This window comes from Muscardinus avellanarius, assembly GCF_963383645.1.
Source record: "Muscardinus avellanarius genome assembly, chromosome: 4".
Taxonomy (NCBI): domain Eukaryota; kingdom Metazoa; phylum Chordata; class Mammalia; order Rodentia; family Gliridae; genus Muscardinus; species Muscardinus avellanarius.
This window is the reverse complement of record NC_137789.1, coordinates 116301291-116316098: the sequence shown is the minus strand read 5'-3', so window position 1 is coordinate 116316098 and position 14808 is coordinate 116301291. Positions and strand designations below refer to the sequence as shown.

Below are 14808 nucleotides of genomic sequence, written 5' to 3'. Positions count from 1 at the left end.
TGTATTGGGGATTGAATCCAGAAGCATTCTACATCTGAGCTACACCCCCAGCCCGAATTTTTATTCTTTGTTTTGAAGCAGAGTCTAAGTGCGCCACCACACCCGCTTCTCCTCTTCCTTTCTTCCTTGCTCCCTCTCACCTGGCCATACTGTCTCATCCCTACTTAGATGGTCACACCCCAGCTCAGGGACATGGCACTTGTCAACTCCTCTACCTGGAATGATTTCTCTTGAATATCTTGGTGGCTCACTAACTCGTCCAAGTCTTAATTCAAATGCCATCCGGTAACCAGCTCTGGTGGCACATGCTTGTAATCCCAGTACTTAGAAGGCTGAAACAGGAGGATCATAGGTTCAAAGCCAGCCCCAGATACTTAGTGAAGACCTCTGCAAGTTAGTGAGACCCTGTTTCAAAAAAAATAAAGACTAAAAAGTAGGGCTGGGGGTGTAGTTCGGAAGTAGAATGCCCCTGGGTTCAATCCTCAGTACTGAAAAAAAAAAAAAAAAGTCACCTGGTTAGTTAGGTCTTCACTGACCACCTTATCTAAAATTACAGCCAGTAGCCAGGTTGGTGGCTCACACCTGTAATCCCAGTACTTGGGAGGCTGAAATAGGAGGATCACAAGTTTGCAGCCAGCCTCAGCAACTTAGTGAGACCCTCTGCAATTTAGTGAGCCCTGTTTTAAAATAAAAAAAAAATAAATAAAATAGGGTTGGGGATGTAGCTCAGAGGTAGAAAGTCCTGGGTTCAATCCCCAGAACCAAAACAAAACATGACAAAAGATATTAAAAAAATAAATTAACAGGGCTGGGGATGTCACGCAGGGGTACAATGTTCCTAGGACCAACCCTCAATACAAAAAATAAAAAAAAATTATAGCCAACACACACACACACACACACATTCACAAATCCATATATATGGGATATACATAAATAGTAATAAGAAGATATGTATTATGGAATAATACAATTTCTATCCATTTCTGGTTGCTAGTTGTTCTGTAGTGTTACATATACCTATTGGATGATATATTTTACTTATTTTCTTCATTTGTTTTCTGTCTCTCCCATTGAATTCCCCCAGTAAATTCATCAGTACATTAGGCTGGGGATTTTGGTCTACTCGGTTCATTGCTGTAACCCATTGCCCGGAAGAGTGTGTGGTAGCGTAGGCCCTTGATGACTGTTATAACTATGTATTTTACTAGCATGCATCTGTCAGGCTTCCAGGCATTTGGCTTTACCTTCTATGTAGATCTCAGCAGAAGTTGAGTCTGTCCCATAGATATTGGAAGCAAAGCAGGAGTAGCGTCCCGTGTCCTCTTCAAAGGCTTCGGCAATGGTCAGCGAGTGCAGATTTCCTGCATGGACGATGTGAACATCTGGCGAGTTTTCAAGCTCTTTGCCTTCACAGTACCACCTGCAAGGAAGGGGGTATGGCCATTGGACACAACTCAAAAATGAGACTTAGACCATAGATGGCTCCAAGTATTTCCTAAGAAAAACATGACAAGCCGGGTGTGGTGGCGCACGCTTGTAATCCCAGCATTCGGGAGGTTGAGACCTGGAGGATCGCGGTTCGCAGACAGCCTCAGCTACTTAGTGAGGCCCTCTGCAACTCAGTGAGACCAGGTTTCAAAATAAAGAATAAAAAATAGGGCAGGGGGTGTAGCTCAGAGGTCAAATGCCCCTGGGTTCCATCCCCAGACCCGCAAAAAAAAAAAAAAAAAAAAAACATGACAAACTTAGAACATTGGAAAACCTATAGGGGCTGGGCATGGTGGCACATGCTTGTAATCCCCGTGCTTGGGAGGCTGATACAGGAGGATGGCACAGGTTCAAAGCCAGCCTCAGCTACTTAGTAAGGCTCTCAGCAACTCAGTGAGACCCTGTTTCCAAATAAAATATAAAATAGGTCTGGAGTGTAGCCCAGAGATAGAAGCCCCTGGATTCCATTTCTGTTACCACACACACACAAAAAAAAAAAAAAAAGAAAGAAAGAAAAGAAAGAAAGAAAGAAAGAAAGAAAGAAAGAAAGAAAAAAGAAAAAAGAAAAAAGAAAAAAGAAAAACCTATCGTTATGGTATTATTTTTCATTTTTCTTAGATTTAATTTGTCATTATAAGGTTTTTATATATAATCACTATGTGTTGTGTTGTAACAGTTTTATTAAAAGTCAATCAAGCTTGGCATGGTGGCACACGCTTGTAATCCTTGCACTTGGGAGGCAGAGACAGGAGGATCACGCAAGTTCAAAGCCAGCCTCTTTGGCTTAAGAGACCCTGTTTCCAAATAAAAATATAAAATAGGTCTGGGAGTATAGCCCGGAGGTAGAAGGGTTTCCAGGAACCCAATACCACCAAAAAAAAAAAAAAAAGTCAATTAAGCTTATCTAAAATGTTAACCTGGCTGCATAGCACATTTGACATTATTGCTCACATGCAAAAGAAAAACAAATAGATTTGCAATAACTTTTGGCTGATTTGAATTCTGAGTGTTTATATATCTACTTTTTTATTTTATTTTATTTTTTTGCATTACTGGGGATGGAACCCAGGGACATTTTACCTTCAAACTACACCCCCAGTCCTTTTTTTAATTCTTTATTTTAAAACAGGGTCTCACTGAGTTGCAAAGGGCCTCACTAAGTAGCTGGGGCTGTCCTCAAACCCCAATCCTCCTGTATCAACCTCCCAAATGCTGCTATTACAAGTGTGAGCCACCACACCTGACTACCATTTCTAGTCTTTTATTTTATTTTATTTTTTTGTGGGTCTGGAGATGGAACCCAGGGGCATTCGACCTCCGAGCTACACCCCCTGCCCTATTTTTCATTCTTTATTTTGAAACCAGGTCTCACTGAGTTGCAGAGGGCCTCACTAAGTAGGTGAGGCTGTCTGCGAACTGCGATCCTCCAGTCTCAGCCTCCCGAATGCTGGGATTACAAGCGTGCGCCACCACGCCCGGCTTTTTTTTTTTTTTTTTTTTTTTTTTTTAAATTTTTTGGTTGCACTGGGGTTCCTGGAAGCCCTTCTACCTTCGGGCTACACTCCCAGACCTATTTTTACATTTTTTAAATTTGGAAACAGGGTCTCCTAAGCCAGTGCGCGCAGCTGGCTTCGAACCTACGTGATCTTCCTGTCTCTGCCTCACAAGCGCGGGGATTACAAGCGTGTGCCACCACGCCCGGCTTCGGCTACCATTTCTTATATAACAAATTGGCAAAAGGCGAAAAGTTTGATCACAGCTGGGCTTGGCAGCTTATAATCCTAGTACCTGGTAGGCTGAGACACGGAGGATCACAGGTTTGTAGCCAGCCTCAACTACTTAGTGAGGTCCTCCGTAACTTAGTGAGACCTGGCTCAAAATAAAGATAAATAATAGGGCTGGGGGTCTAGCGCAGAGGTAGAATGTCCTTGGTTCAATCTCCAGTATTGAAAGAAAAAAAAAAGAGAAAGGTTTGAGTACTCTCATACATCATCAGTAGGAATGTAAAATGGCATAAACCCTATGAAAAGAATTTTGCAATACTACCAAAATTTTAGATGCATTTTTTTGGACCCAACAATCCTACCTGTTGGAATCTATCGTACAGATAGAATATCATACATACAAAATGGTTCATGTCCAGGCTACTCATTCAAATAGCAAAAGATTGGAAATATCATACATACAAAATGGTTCATGTCCAGGCTACTCATTCAAATAGCAAAAGATTGGAAACAAGCCAAGTAGTCTGTCACTGGGGAACTGACTCAATAAACCATGATACATCCACACAGTGGAACTCTGCAGTAATCCAAAGAAAATGAGAACGAACACTGTCTTTTGGTAAGAAAAAACTCCAAGGTAGATAGTTAAATTTGAATAGCGAGGTACAAAATAATACATATGAGAGGTGCTAGTTAAAAAAATGAATGGGTCGTGGTAGGAATACATTCCTGTAATCTCAGCAACTCAGGAAGCTGAGGCAGGAGGATCGCAATTTAGCCAGATCGTGTCTCAAAATAAAAAAAAATAAGCCAGGCGTGGTGGCACATGCTTGTAATTCCAGCATTCGGGAGGCTGAGACTGGAGGATGGCAGTTCGCGGACAGCCTCAGCTACTTAGTGAGGCCCTCTGCAACTCAGTGAGACCCGGTTTCAAAATAAAGAATAAAAAATAGGGCGGGGGGGTGTAGCTCGGAGGCCAAATGCCCCTGGGTTCCATCCCCAGACCCGCAATAAATAAATAAATAAATAAATAAATAAATAAATAAAATAAAAAGGGCTGGAGATGTAGTTGAGTGATGGGACATTTGCGTAGCGTGGGCTCTGGGTTTGTAAGAAAATTATGGGGTTTAATTATGTACCCCCAAAAGATAGTTGAAGTTTTAAACCCCTAGACTTGAGAATACGACCTTATTTGGAAATAGCATTTACAGGTGTAATTGAGATAAAGCGAGGTCATTAAGACTAATGAGGTCTAATAAGACTGGAATCCTTATAAGTAGACGAAAACCTCACATGAAAATGGAGGTGCACGGGGTCGCACATGTGAGCACAGGCAGCGGTTGGAGTGACGCCGCTGGAAGCCATGGAACACCAGGGTTGATGGCCACCGCCAGGTGCTAGGAAAAGGCGAGGGAGGTTTCTACCCGGCGCCTCAGACAGAACACAGCCCTGATGACATTTTGATTCCGGGCTTCCAGCCTTTTGAATGATGACAGAATACATTTCCATTGTTTTAAGTTATCCAATCTGCGGTTGTTTGCTATGGCAGCACAAGGAAACAGATGTATGGGGCGCAAAAAAATAAGATCTATTCATGTTGATTGCATTTGCATAAAGAAAACTAGAAAGGATCAAATGAAAGTTAACAGTGGCTGGTGAGTAGGGGTGAAGGAAACACAATGAATGAGGAGAGATGAGGCGAGACACCTCCGTGGACCCTTCGATGTTGTTTACATTTTTGAGTGAGTCATTATGAACCAAGCAAGGCGTGGTGGTACACGTCTGCAATCCCGGTACTTGGGAGGCTTGGAAGGAGGATCACAGGTGTGAGGCCAGCCTCAGCTACTGAGTGAGACTCTGTTTCAGAATGAAAAACTAAAAAGAGGGCTGGGGTGTAGCTGAGAGGTAGAATGCCCAAGTACAATTCCAAGTACCAAAAATATAAAAAATAAATAAAAATAAAAATTATTCCACATAGCAGGCGGCAATTAGGTGAAGAGGTATTATAACTATTCAGTGTAGAAAAAAAAAAATTCAGAGCCGGGCGTGGTGGCGCACACTTGTAATCCCAGCATTCGGGAGGCTGAGACAGGAGGATCACGGTTCATGGACAGCCTCAGCTCCTTAGTGAGGCCTTCCACAACTTAGTGAGACCCTGGTTCAAAATAAAGAATAAGAAATAGGGGTGGGGGCATAGCTCGGAGGTAGGATGCCCCTGGGTTCTATCCCTAGTACCAAAAAAAAAAAAAAAAAAAATCAGGAAATCTGGTAGTTACTAGTTTTAACTGTCATTTCAGACCTAACCACTGGATGCTTTAATTCCTCCCCTCTATCATTTATAGAGCAAAATTCTAAAGCACATAAAACCCCACCTATTTGACCACTCTAAAGTCAAGCTATTCTCTACTGTTCCATAAATGTGTCACGGTCACCCCTATCTTCAAGACTCCACTCATGTTTTCCTATCTGAGATTCTCTTCCTCTGCCTTTCAGCAGCTGCAGATATAATTCATGCATGAAAATTCCTACACAAAACTACATTTCACCACCAATTTTCAATGATGATCATGTTTTCTAACTTCACCTTAAAACAAACCCCAAAGTTCTCCATCTGTACTGTATCATAAAAGACTTCATGATAGACTGTCTTCTATTTCTCTGTTTTGAGAATTTCTCTTGTCTCTGATCAGTTTTATTGACCACAACAATCCCAACATCTACAACAGTGCCCTGGCACAGGGCAGGGTTTCAGAAAATAAGTGTTGAATCGACTTGTCAAAAGACCAGATGAGCCGGGTTTTGTGGTGCATGCTTGTAATCCCAGCATTTGGGAAGCTGAGCCCAGAGGATCACGGTTCTCACACAGTATCAGCTGCTTAGTGAGGCCCTTCGCAACTCAGTAAGACTCTGTTTCAACAATAAAAAAAAAAGACTAAAAAATAGGGCTGAGGGTATAGCTTGGAGGTACAATGCCCCTGGGTTCAGTCCCCAGTACCCAAGACCAGATGAGCTGGGCGTGGGAGCTGAGCATGGTGGTGAACACTTGTAAGTTCAGTAATTAGGAGGCAGAGACAGGAGGATTGCAGGTTTTCAGCCAGCCTATGCTCCTCCGGTCTCAGTCTCCCAAGTACTGGGGATACTGGTGTGTACCACTACACCCGGTATAATTTTTATTTTTGTTCTTATGGTACTAGAGATTAAACCCAGGGGTCTTCTACCTCTAAGCTATACCCCCAGCCCTATTTTATTCTTTTATTTTTGAAACAGGATCTCACTAAGTTGCGGAGGGCCTCTTTAAGTAGCTGATGCTGGCTGCGAACCTGCGATCCTCCTGTCTCAGCCTCCCAAATTGGAGAATAACTTTTAAAAAATACATTTCGGGCGTGGTGGCGTGCGCTTGTAATCCCAGCATTCGGGAGGCTGAGACCGGAGGATCGCGGTTCACAGACAGCCTCAGCTACTTAGTGAGGCCCTCTGCAACTCAGTGAGACCCCGTTTCAAAATAAAGAATAAAAAATTGGGCAGGGGGTGTAGCTCGGAGGTCGAATGCCTCCATTTCCAGACTCGCAAAAAATAAAATAAGTAAAAAAATACAAAATACAAAACCATGAAGGCAAAAAGAACAGCAGGGTAGACAATAGCAGACCTGAGGCCTCGGAAACGCCTGGAAGCTGGAAAGCAGATCGGGCAGCCGGGAGAGCTGAGAAATGTGGAAACCGAGGGCCTTGCTGCGGAGCCAAGGGAGTAAGGAGCAGGGGGTGCGGCAGAATCCCGGGAAGTCTGGGGGTTGGGAGACTGGAGGGGAGGAGGCATGGAGCTGAAATCGGGGACACTGGTTGCGAGTTTGGAGAATATGAGTGTTTAGACTTGCACAGCAGGTCACCTTCCCTCATCTGAGCCCACGGGGAATGTCCCAAGAAGAAGGCCGGGTCGCGGAAGAGCGAGCAGCTGATCCCCAATGGAAAAGCAGAAAGAGGCTTCGAGAGACTTCTCTAGGGAAAAACAAACGGCCTGTGGGGCACCGGAGGCTTAACTGCATGCAAGAGAATATTCAGAAGTTCCACAAATTGATCGGAGAACCCAGACAGACGTGTGATAGGACCACAGAACCGAGCACATGAAAACAAACACCAAGAACCAAGACAAAGATCAACTCTAGGTCAAGATAAAAAGTGACACCCGTGACCCTCCTGATCCACGGGTTCCTCATGTTTGGATTCAGCCAACCATGGACCAGAAGCATTCGGAAAAATACTGTGTCTGCACTGAATGTGTACAGACTGTTTGGGTCATTGTTCTTTCGATAACACAGTGTAACAACTATTAGTGTAGCATTTACCTTGCGTTAAGTAGTACAAGTGATCCGGCCTTCTATGGGAAGGACTGGAGATGTAGCTCAGTGGTAGAGTGCTTGTCGGGCATGTTGGAGGCCCCTGGACTCAATTCCTAGCAACACACACACACACACACACACACACATACACACTCACACACACACATACACACACACACACCTCGCATATGGGGAGATGTGCATAGGCTATATGCAAATAATAAATAAATGGCTGTATATAAGGAACTTGAGTATCCTTGAGTATCTGCAGATTTGGGTATCTACAGGGCAGTCCTGAAGCCAGTCCCCTGAGGACACCAAGGGGTGACTGTATAAGCAATTCTTACATCTTACCCTATTAGGCTTGGTAGTGAACAACATTTACATGTTAACAAGAAAATAAACATTAAATACTTTTTAAGACAACATCGTGCAAGGCATGGTGGTGCACGCCTTTAATCCCAGTACTTGGGATGCTAAGACAGGAGGATCACAGGTTTGAGACCAAACTCAGCAATTTATTTTATTTTATTTATTTATTTTTTTGGTGGTACTGGGGGTGGAACCCAGAGGCTTTCTACCACCGGGCTATACTCCCAGACCTATTTATTTTATTTTATTTTTTTTGGAAACAGGGTCTCACTAAGTTGCCGAGAGCCTCACTAAGTAGCTGAGGCTGGCTTCGAACCTGTGCAATCCTCCTGTCTCAGCCTCCCAAGCGCGGGGATTACAAGAGTGCGCCACCACGCCTGGCTTCAACCTCAGCAATTTAGCAAGACCCTCAGCAACACAGTGAGAATCTGTTTCAGAATAAAAAATAAAAAGGACTGGGGTGCAGCTCAGAGGGAGAATGATCTTGAGTGAAGAAAACAGCTCAAATAATGCTATGCACATATACAAAATTATCAATACCAATCTCAACAACATGTACAGGGAGGGAGAGGGATCTGCGTGACACCCTGAGGGAACCACCAAATGCGGTGTGTACATATGTTTCTATCACTCTGAACCTTGTTATGATGCATAATTACAATGTACCAATAAATTGCTTGTTTGTTAGTTTATTGAGGGCTTGGGGATTGAACCAGGAACATTCTACCTCTGAGACCCTGTTTCAAAATAAAAAATAAAAATGGGTCTGGGAGCCGGGTGTGGTGGCACACACTTGTGATCCCAGCATTCGGGAGGCTGAGACTGGAGGATTGCAGTTCACGGCCAGCCTCAGCTACTTAGTGAGGCCCTCCGCAATTTAGTGGGACCCTGTTTCAAAATAAAGAATAGACCGGCGGCGGCAGCAGTGAATTCACTACAGCTCCATCAGCGCTCTCAACAACAGGCTGAGACTCTGTGATACAACCCAGTAAAGGAGTAGTGGGGACTGAGATACCACAGACTCGAGATCCAGAGCACCTTAAATGAAGTCGTAGTGACCCAAGGGAAGAACCCAGAGAAGGCACAAACTTCTGAAATCATGGGAAAGAGGAATAACAATGGAGCAATGAATGCCCACAACCCCACAACATCAGAACCCGATAAAACAGAAATTCAGAGATTTCTAGATCAAATCAGGAAAATAACTGTAGAAATAATAGAGGTGTTTCGAAAAGAATTCAGAGAGAGCCAAAGAGAGATAAAGGATGCAATTAATGAAGTAAAGACCTCAATTCAAAGTACAAACAACCGATTAGACCACATGGAGAATAGAATCTCGCTCCTAGAAGATGATTATTCAAAAAATGAACGCATAGTTTCTAATTTAGAAAAAAAAATCCAACAGCAGGAATCTGACATTGAAGAAATATGGGCCCATTTTAAGAGAGCTAACCTAAGAATAATTGGAATAGAGGAGGGAAAAGAAGGTGAAACCAAAGGGATCAACAATCTCTTCAAGGAAGTAATAGCAGAAAATTTTCCAAACATAGAGCAAGAGGTCGATACACAGGTCCAGGAAACTCCCTTCAGAGAGGATCAGAGAAGAGGATCCCTACGCTAAATAATTGTCAAAATGACCAATGTGGAAGCCAAGCAGAGAATCTTAAAGGCAACAAAAACAAAGGGCCAAGTGACATTCAGAGGCAAACCAATTAGAATCACTCCAGACTTCCCAAACCAAGTCATGAGAGCCAGAAGGGCTTAGAGTAACATATTCCAAACTCTGAAAGAAAACAACTTCCAGCCAAAAATTTCCTACCCAGCAAAACTTTCTATCAAATTAGATGGAGAAATAAGAAGCTTCCATGACAAACAGAAACTGAAGGAATTTATGTCTTCAAATCCAGCGCTAAAAAAAATACTCAAAGAGATTAACTACAAAGAAGAAATAGGTAACACACACCAGAACCAGAGAAACAAGATTTTCCATCCAACAGACAACTAAGATTGGTTATCTGTGGAGATTCATTATTTATGTTAGTCTTTTACCTATCTCTAAATTGTATTGTTTGCTTTTATTGTTGCTAATTTTTAGGATTTCTATTTGGAATATTAATATACCTTCAGATATAGCATTTGGAAATATTTTATCCCATTCTATCAGTAACTTAACTCTGTTTACATTGTCTTTGGATATACAATTTTTTTTTATTTTTTAGGGAGTTTGTTTACCCTTCTGTTGCCTGTGCCATTGAAATCATATCCAAGAAATCACTGCCAATTTCAGTGTTGTGAGGTTTTATGACCCAGATTTTCTTCTAAAAGTTTATAGTCTTAAGATTTATATTTAGGTCTTTTATCTATTTTGAATTAATATTTGTCTATGGTGTCAGGTAAGGGTCCAATTTTATTTTCTTTCATGTAATTATTATTTTTCAACAATATTTAGTTAAAAGATTATTATTTCCTCCACCAAATGTTTGTGGAAACCTTGTCAAAAATAACTTGACAATATATGGAAGAATTAATCTCTAGGCTTTTATTTAACTCCAATGGTTTATATATCTGCCTTTAGAACAGTACTACACTCTTTCAATTATTGTAGCTTTATATGGTTTGAAATCCGAAAATATACATCTTCTAGCTTTGTTCTTTTTCGAGATCGTTTTGGGTATCTAGAGTCCATTTTCCATATTAGGATAGATTTTTTTCTGAAAAATAAATAAATAAATGTATGATAGTTTCACACACACAAAAAAAAGAAAAAATGTTCTCTGGTAAGAAAGAAAACAAAAAGAAATACTGAAATGTTATCCCTAAGTCATCAAAAGCTTGGTATCAGACAAATGAAACTGTTATGTGAGATTATCATTTTTAATTTTGGATAAATTGCTATAATATTAGATGTCAACCACTAAGCCAAACATGGGAAGGAGGGATGGGGAGGGAACGGGGTGGGGATCGGGTAGGGGCTAACTGGGCGATGTGTGCATGTATGTCTACAAAAGTTTTTTTTTTTTTATCCCATTATGATGTATGAATACAGTGCACCAATAAAAATAAATAAATAAAGAATAAAGAATAGGGTAGGGGTGTAGCTCAGAGGTTGAATGCCCTTGGGTTCCATCCCCAGACCTGCAAAAAAAAAAAAAAATAGGGCTGGGGGTGTAGCTCGAGGTAGAATGCCCCTGGGTTCCATGCCCAGTATGCCAAAATAACAACAACAACAACAATGAGAAAGGGCTGAAGCGTAGCTTGGAGGTGGAATACTCCTGGGTTCAATCCCCAGTACTAATAAATAAATAAAAACTAAAAAGGGCTAGGGGTATATGTAGATCAAAGATAGAATGCCCCTGAGTTCCATCCCCATTGCAAAAAAGGAAAACAAACCAAAATCCCAACTGAAACCCCAAAACAACAACGTGGTACAATTATGTTGAAAAACAGGGGTGCTGGCTTAATGTAGGGATGCTAATCCTCCATTGGGCAGCACAGCCCTGGGACCGGCTTACAGTAGCAGGAGCAGCAGGAGCGCGGCCCGGCTCTCCAAGTGCCCTTTGCTTCTGTGAGAATGGCGGGAGTTAGCCAGGGTGGGTGGCCCTTCACTGCTGACATTTACACTGCGGTGCAAGAGCCACAGTGAGCGAAGTTGCTGGTGCTTCAGCAACACATACCCACTGTGGTTTTCGTGTTCACCACCATGCTCACGGTGAAAGAAAATACAAAACAAAACAAAAAAATAATGTCAAGGAAAAATGTCCTTCACCAAAGCAATCAAAATCACTACTTGTATTTTTGTTTGTTTGTTTTTTTGAAGTACTGGGGATGGAATCCGGGATCATTCTATCTCTGAGCTACACCCCCAGCCCTATTTTTATTCCTGTGTGTGTGTGTGTGTGTGTGTGTGTGTGTGTGTGTTACTGTGGTGGAATTCAGGGGCTTTTCTACCTCCAGGTTATACTCCCACACCTATTTTATACTTTATTTGGAAACTGGGTCTCACTAAGTTGCTGAGAGCCTCTCACTAAGTGGCTGAGGCTGGCTTCAAACTGTGCGATCCTCCTGTCTCAGCCTCCCAAGCCCTGGGATTACAAGCGTGTGCCACCACGCCCAGCTTTTTATTCTTTATTTTGAAACAAGGTCTCACTAAGTTATGAAGGGCCCTACTAAGTAACTGAGGCTGGCCTCGAACCTGCAACCCTCCTGCCTCAGCCTCTCTAGTACTGGGATTACAAGTGAGTGCCACCACGCCCGGCTCATTACTTGTATTAAATGATTGCTTGTTTTTAATCCTCTGGGTGGTGGGACGGGAAGTAGTAGGAAGCGCCTTTGTTGCACATGGAAGAAGGCTTGGGTAATACTTGGGTTGAGGGTTAAACCAGCAGCTTCAGGCATGAAACAGTGTCTTAACTTGAAGGAATGATTGATGGTTATTCAGATGTGGGTATTCCACAGACATTTTCTCAACATTAAGGGAAGGCCAGGTATGGAGGTACATACCTATAATCCCAGTGATTTAGGAGGCTGGGCAGGAGAATCACAGGTTCAAGGTCAGTCTGAGCAACGTAGGGAGACCCTTACTCAAAATAAAAACTTAAGCCAGGCGTGGTGGCGCACGCTTGTAATGCCAGCATTTGGGAGGTTGAGACCGGAGGATCGCGGTTCGTGGACAGCCTCAGCTACTTAGTGAGGCCCTTTGCAACTCAGTGAGACCCTGTTTTAGGAAGAAAGAATAAAAAATAGAGCTGGGGATGTCGCTTGGAGGTAGAATGCCCCTGGGTTCAATCCCCAGTACCGCAAAAATAAATAGGTAAATAAATAAATAAATCTAACATAAAAAGTAAAAAGGGTTGGCGATGTTCTTCAGTGCTAGAGTGAAGAAACCAAGGAAGCAAGCCTGTTGTATATTAAGTGAAAATAACTGATATCAGCTGTTTCCAGTGATAGATTTGGGCTTTCCAGGAAAAATTAGAAATCTTGTTCTCCCCAGAGTGATTTTAGGGATTCTAGTTCTTAAGGACTTTTGCTTAAAGTCAGTGATATTAACAAATGTGATTTTTTTTTTTTTTTGCAGTACTAGGGAGGGAACCCAGGGGCATTCTACCTTAGAGCTACACTCCTAGCCCCATTTTTTAGTCTTTTATTTATTTATTTATTTGTTTACTTTTGTGGTACTAGGGGGTGGAACCCAGGGGCTTTCTACCTCCCGGCTATACCCCCAGGCCTATTTTATATACATTATTTGGAAACAGGGTCTCACTAAGTTACTGAGAGCCTCACTAAGTAACTGAGGCTGGCTTCGAACCTGTGCGATCCTCCTGTCTCAGCCTCCCAAATGCTGAGATTACAAGTGTGTGCCACTATGCCTGGCCAATTTTTTTCAGTTTTTGGCGGTACTGAGGATTAAATGTCAGGGCATTCTGCCTCCAACCTATACCCCAGTCCTATATTTTTTATTCTTTATTTTGAAACAGAGTCTCACTAAGTTGTAGAGGCCTCACTAGCTGAGGCTGACTGCAAACCTGCGATCCTCCTGTCTCAGCCTCCCCAGTACTGGGATTACAATCATATGCTACCACATTGGGCCCTCGACAGTTTTTAAAGAGGGCCTGAGAACAGTTTGAAAATCATTGGCAAGAGGGAAACCATCAGGTAATTGCAAAAAGAGTTGAAGGTGGTCTTCTTTAATAATATTTTACTTTTTAAGCAGTACAGCTGTTTATTTGATAAAACACATATAAATAGCCATTTCAAAATGGAAATACAAGCCGGGCATGACGGCACACACTTGTAATCCCAGCATTTGGAAGGCTGAGGCAGGAGGATCCAGATTCACGGACAGCCTCAGCTACGTAGTGAGGCCCTCTGCAACTCAGTGAGACCCTGTTTCAAAATAAAGAATAAAAAATAGGGCCGGGAGTATAGTTCGGAGGTTGAATGCCCCTGGGTTCAATCTCCAGTATCTACCGTAAAGAAAAAACAAAAAACAAAAAAACACAGAAATACATTCTTCTACAATATAGGATTATCTCCGTTCTTCCGATAAGACTCCAGTGCTCACTAAGAAGAAAGTAGAATCTCAGCTAGAGGAAGATAAGCACAATGATTCAAATGCCTGGACTCTCTATCAGAACTGTTTTCATTCTTACTCAAACGGACATGCTGGCTTTAACCAGTCCCAAAGAACAACCAGTAACCCTGCCTCTCACTTTAACACCTTGACCCACTCAGAAATAACACACTTGTGCGGCTGCCTTCTGCAAGGGAATTAAATCTACCCGGTTGCCTCAAAGACTCTTGAGGTAGGAGGAATGCATACACATTAAAGCTTCAAAGTCCATGTTAGGGCACGCTTTCACAGAAATGCCCTTACCGGTGCATGCTTTTAGCACGCCAAGCGCTCGCGGCCTTTACAGCAGGGCAGCAGGTGCCAGAGGTGATTCATGGCACAGCAGAAATGAGTCAGTGGTCTGGGGAGACGGGGTGGCTCCAACTGACAGAGACCAGCCCACCTTTGCTGCCCTGGGCTAGCCCGGCAGATCTGCTCATTGGGCAGGCTACCGAGCTGGGGACAGAAGACACTGAAAAGACACATTTGTCAGATTTGACTTTTTGGCTGTGTCTCCCTGTTCTGCAGTGAGGCTACTGTTTCATCTAAAATTATGACTCAGTGCTGTAGCACATTAGCAACTTCTAAATGCAATCTGAATGCGTTACTCTGACTCACCAGTAATAACGCTTGTTACCAGAATGATTGATCGAGTCCTCTTTTAACCTTGCCCCCGCCCTTCCAAAGACCCTTCCCACCTGTTACTCTTTCTCCTGATACACTGTTCTTCTCCTTTATAGAGCCTATATATCATTTATAGTTATATACTTATTTATAGG

At 42.6% G+C, this 14808-nt stretch overlaps 1 protein-coding gene across 1 annotated transcript in view; it reads right to left on the bottom strand.

The window, feature by feature from the left end:
- MYPN (myopalladin) overlaps window positions 1-14808 on the bottom strand; it is a gene marked incomplete at both ends in the record, with an annotated part of 99165 nt that overhangs the window by 68420 nt on the left and 15937 nt on the right. Inside the window, one exon of the mRNA XM_080693886.1 lies at window positions 1248-1423. Coding sequence (XP_080550012.1) covers window positions 1248-1423 — 176 coding nt within the window. The remainder of the gene's footprint in view (window positions 1-1247; window positions 1424-14808) is intronic.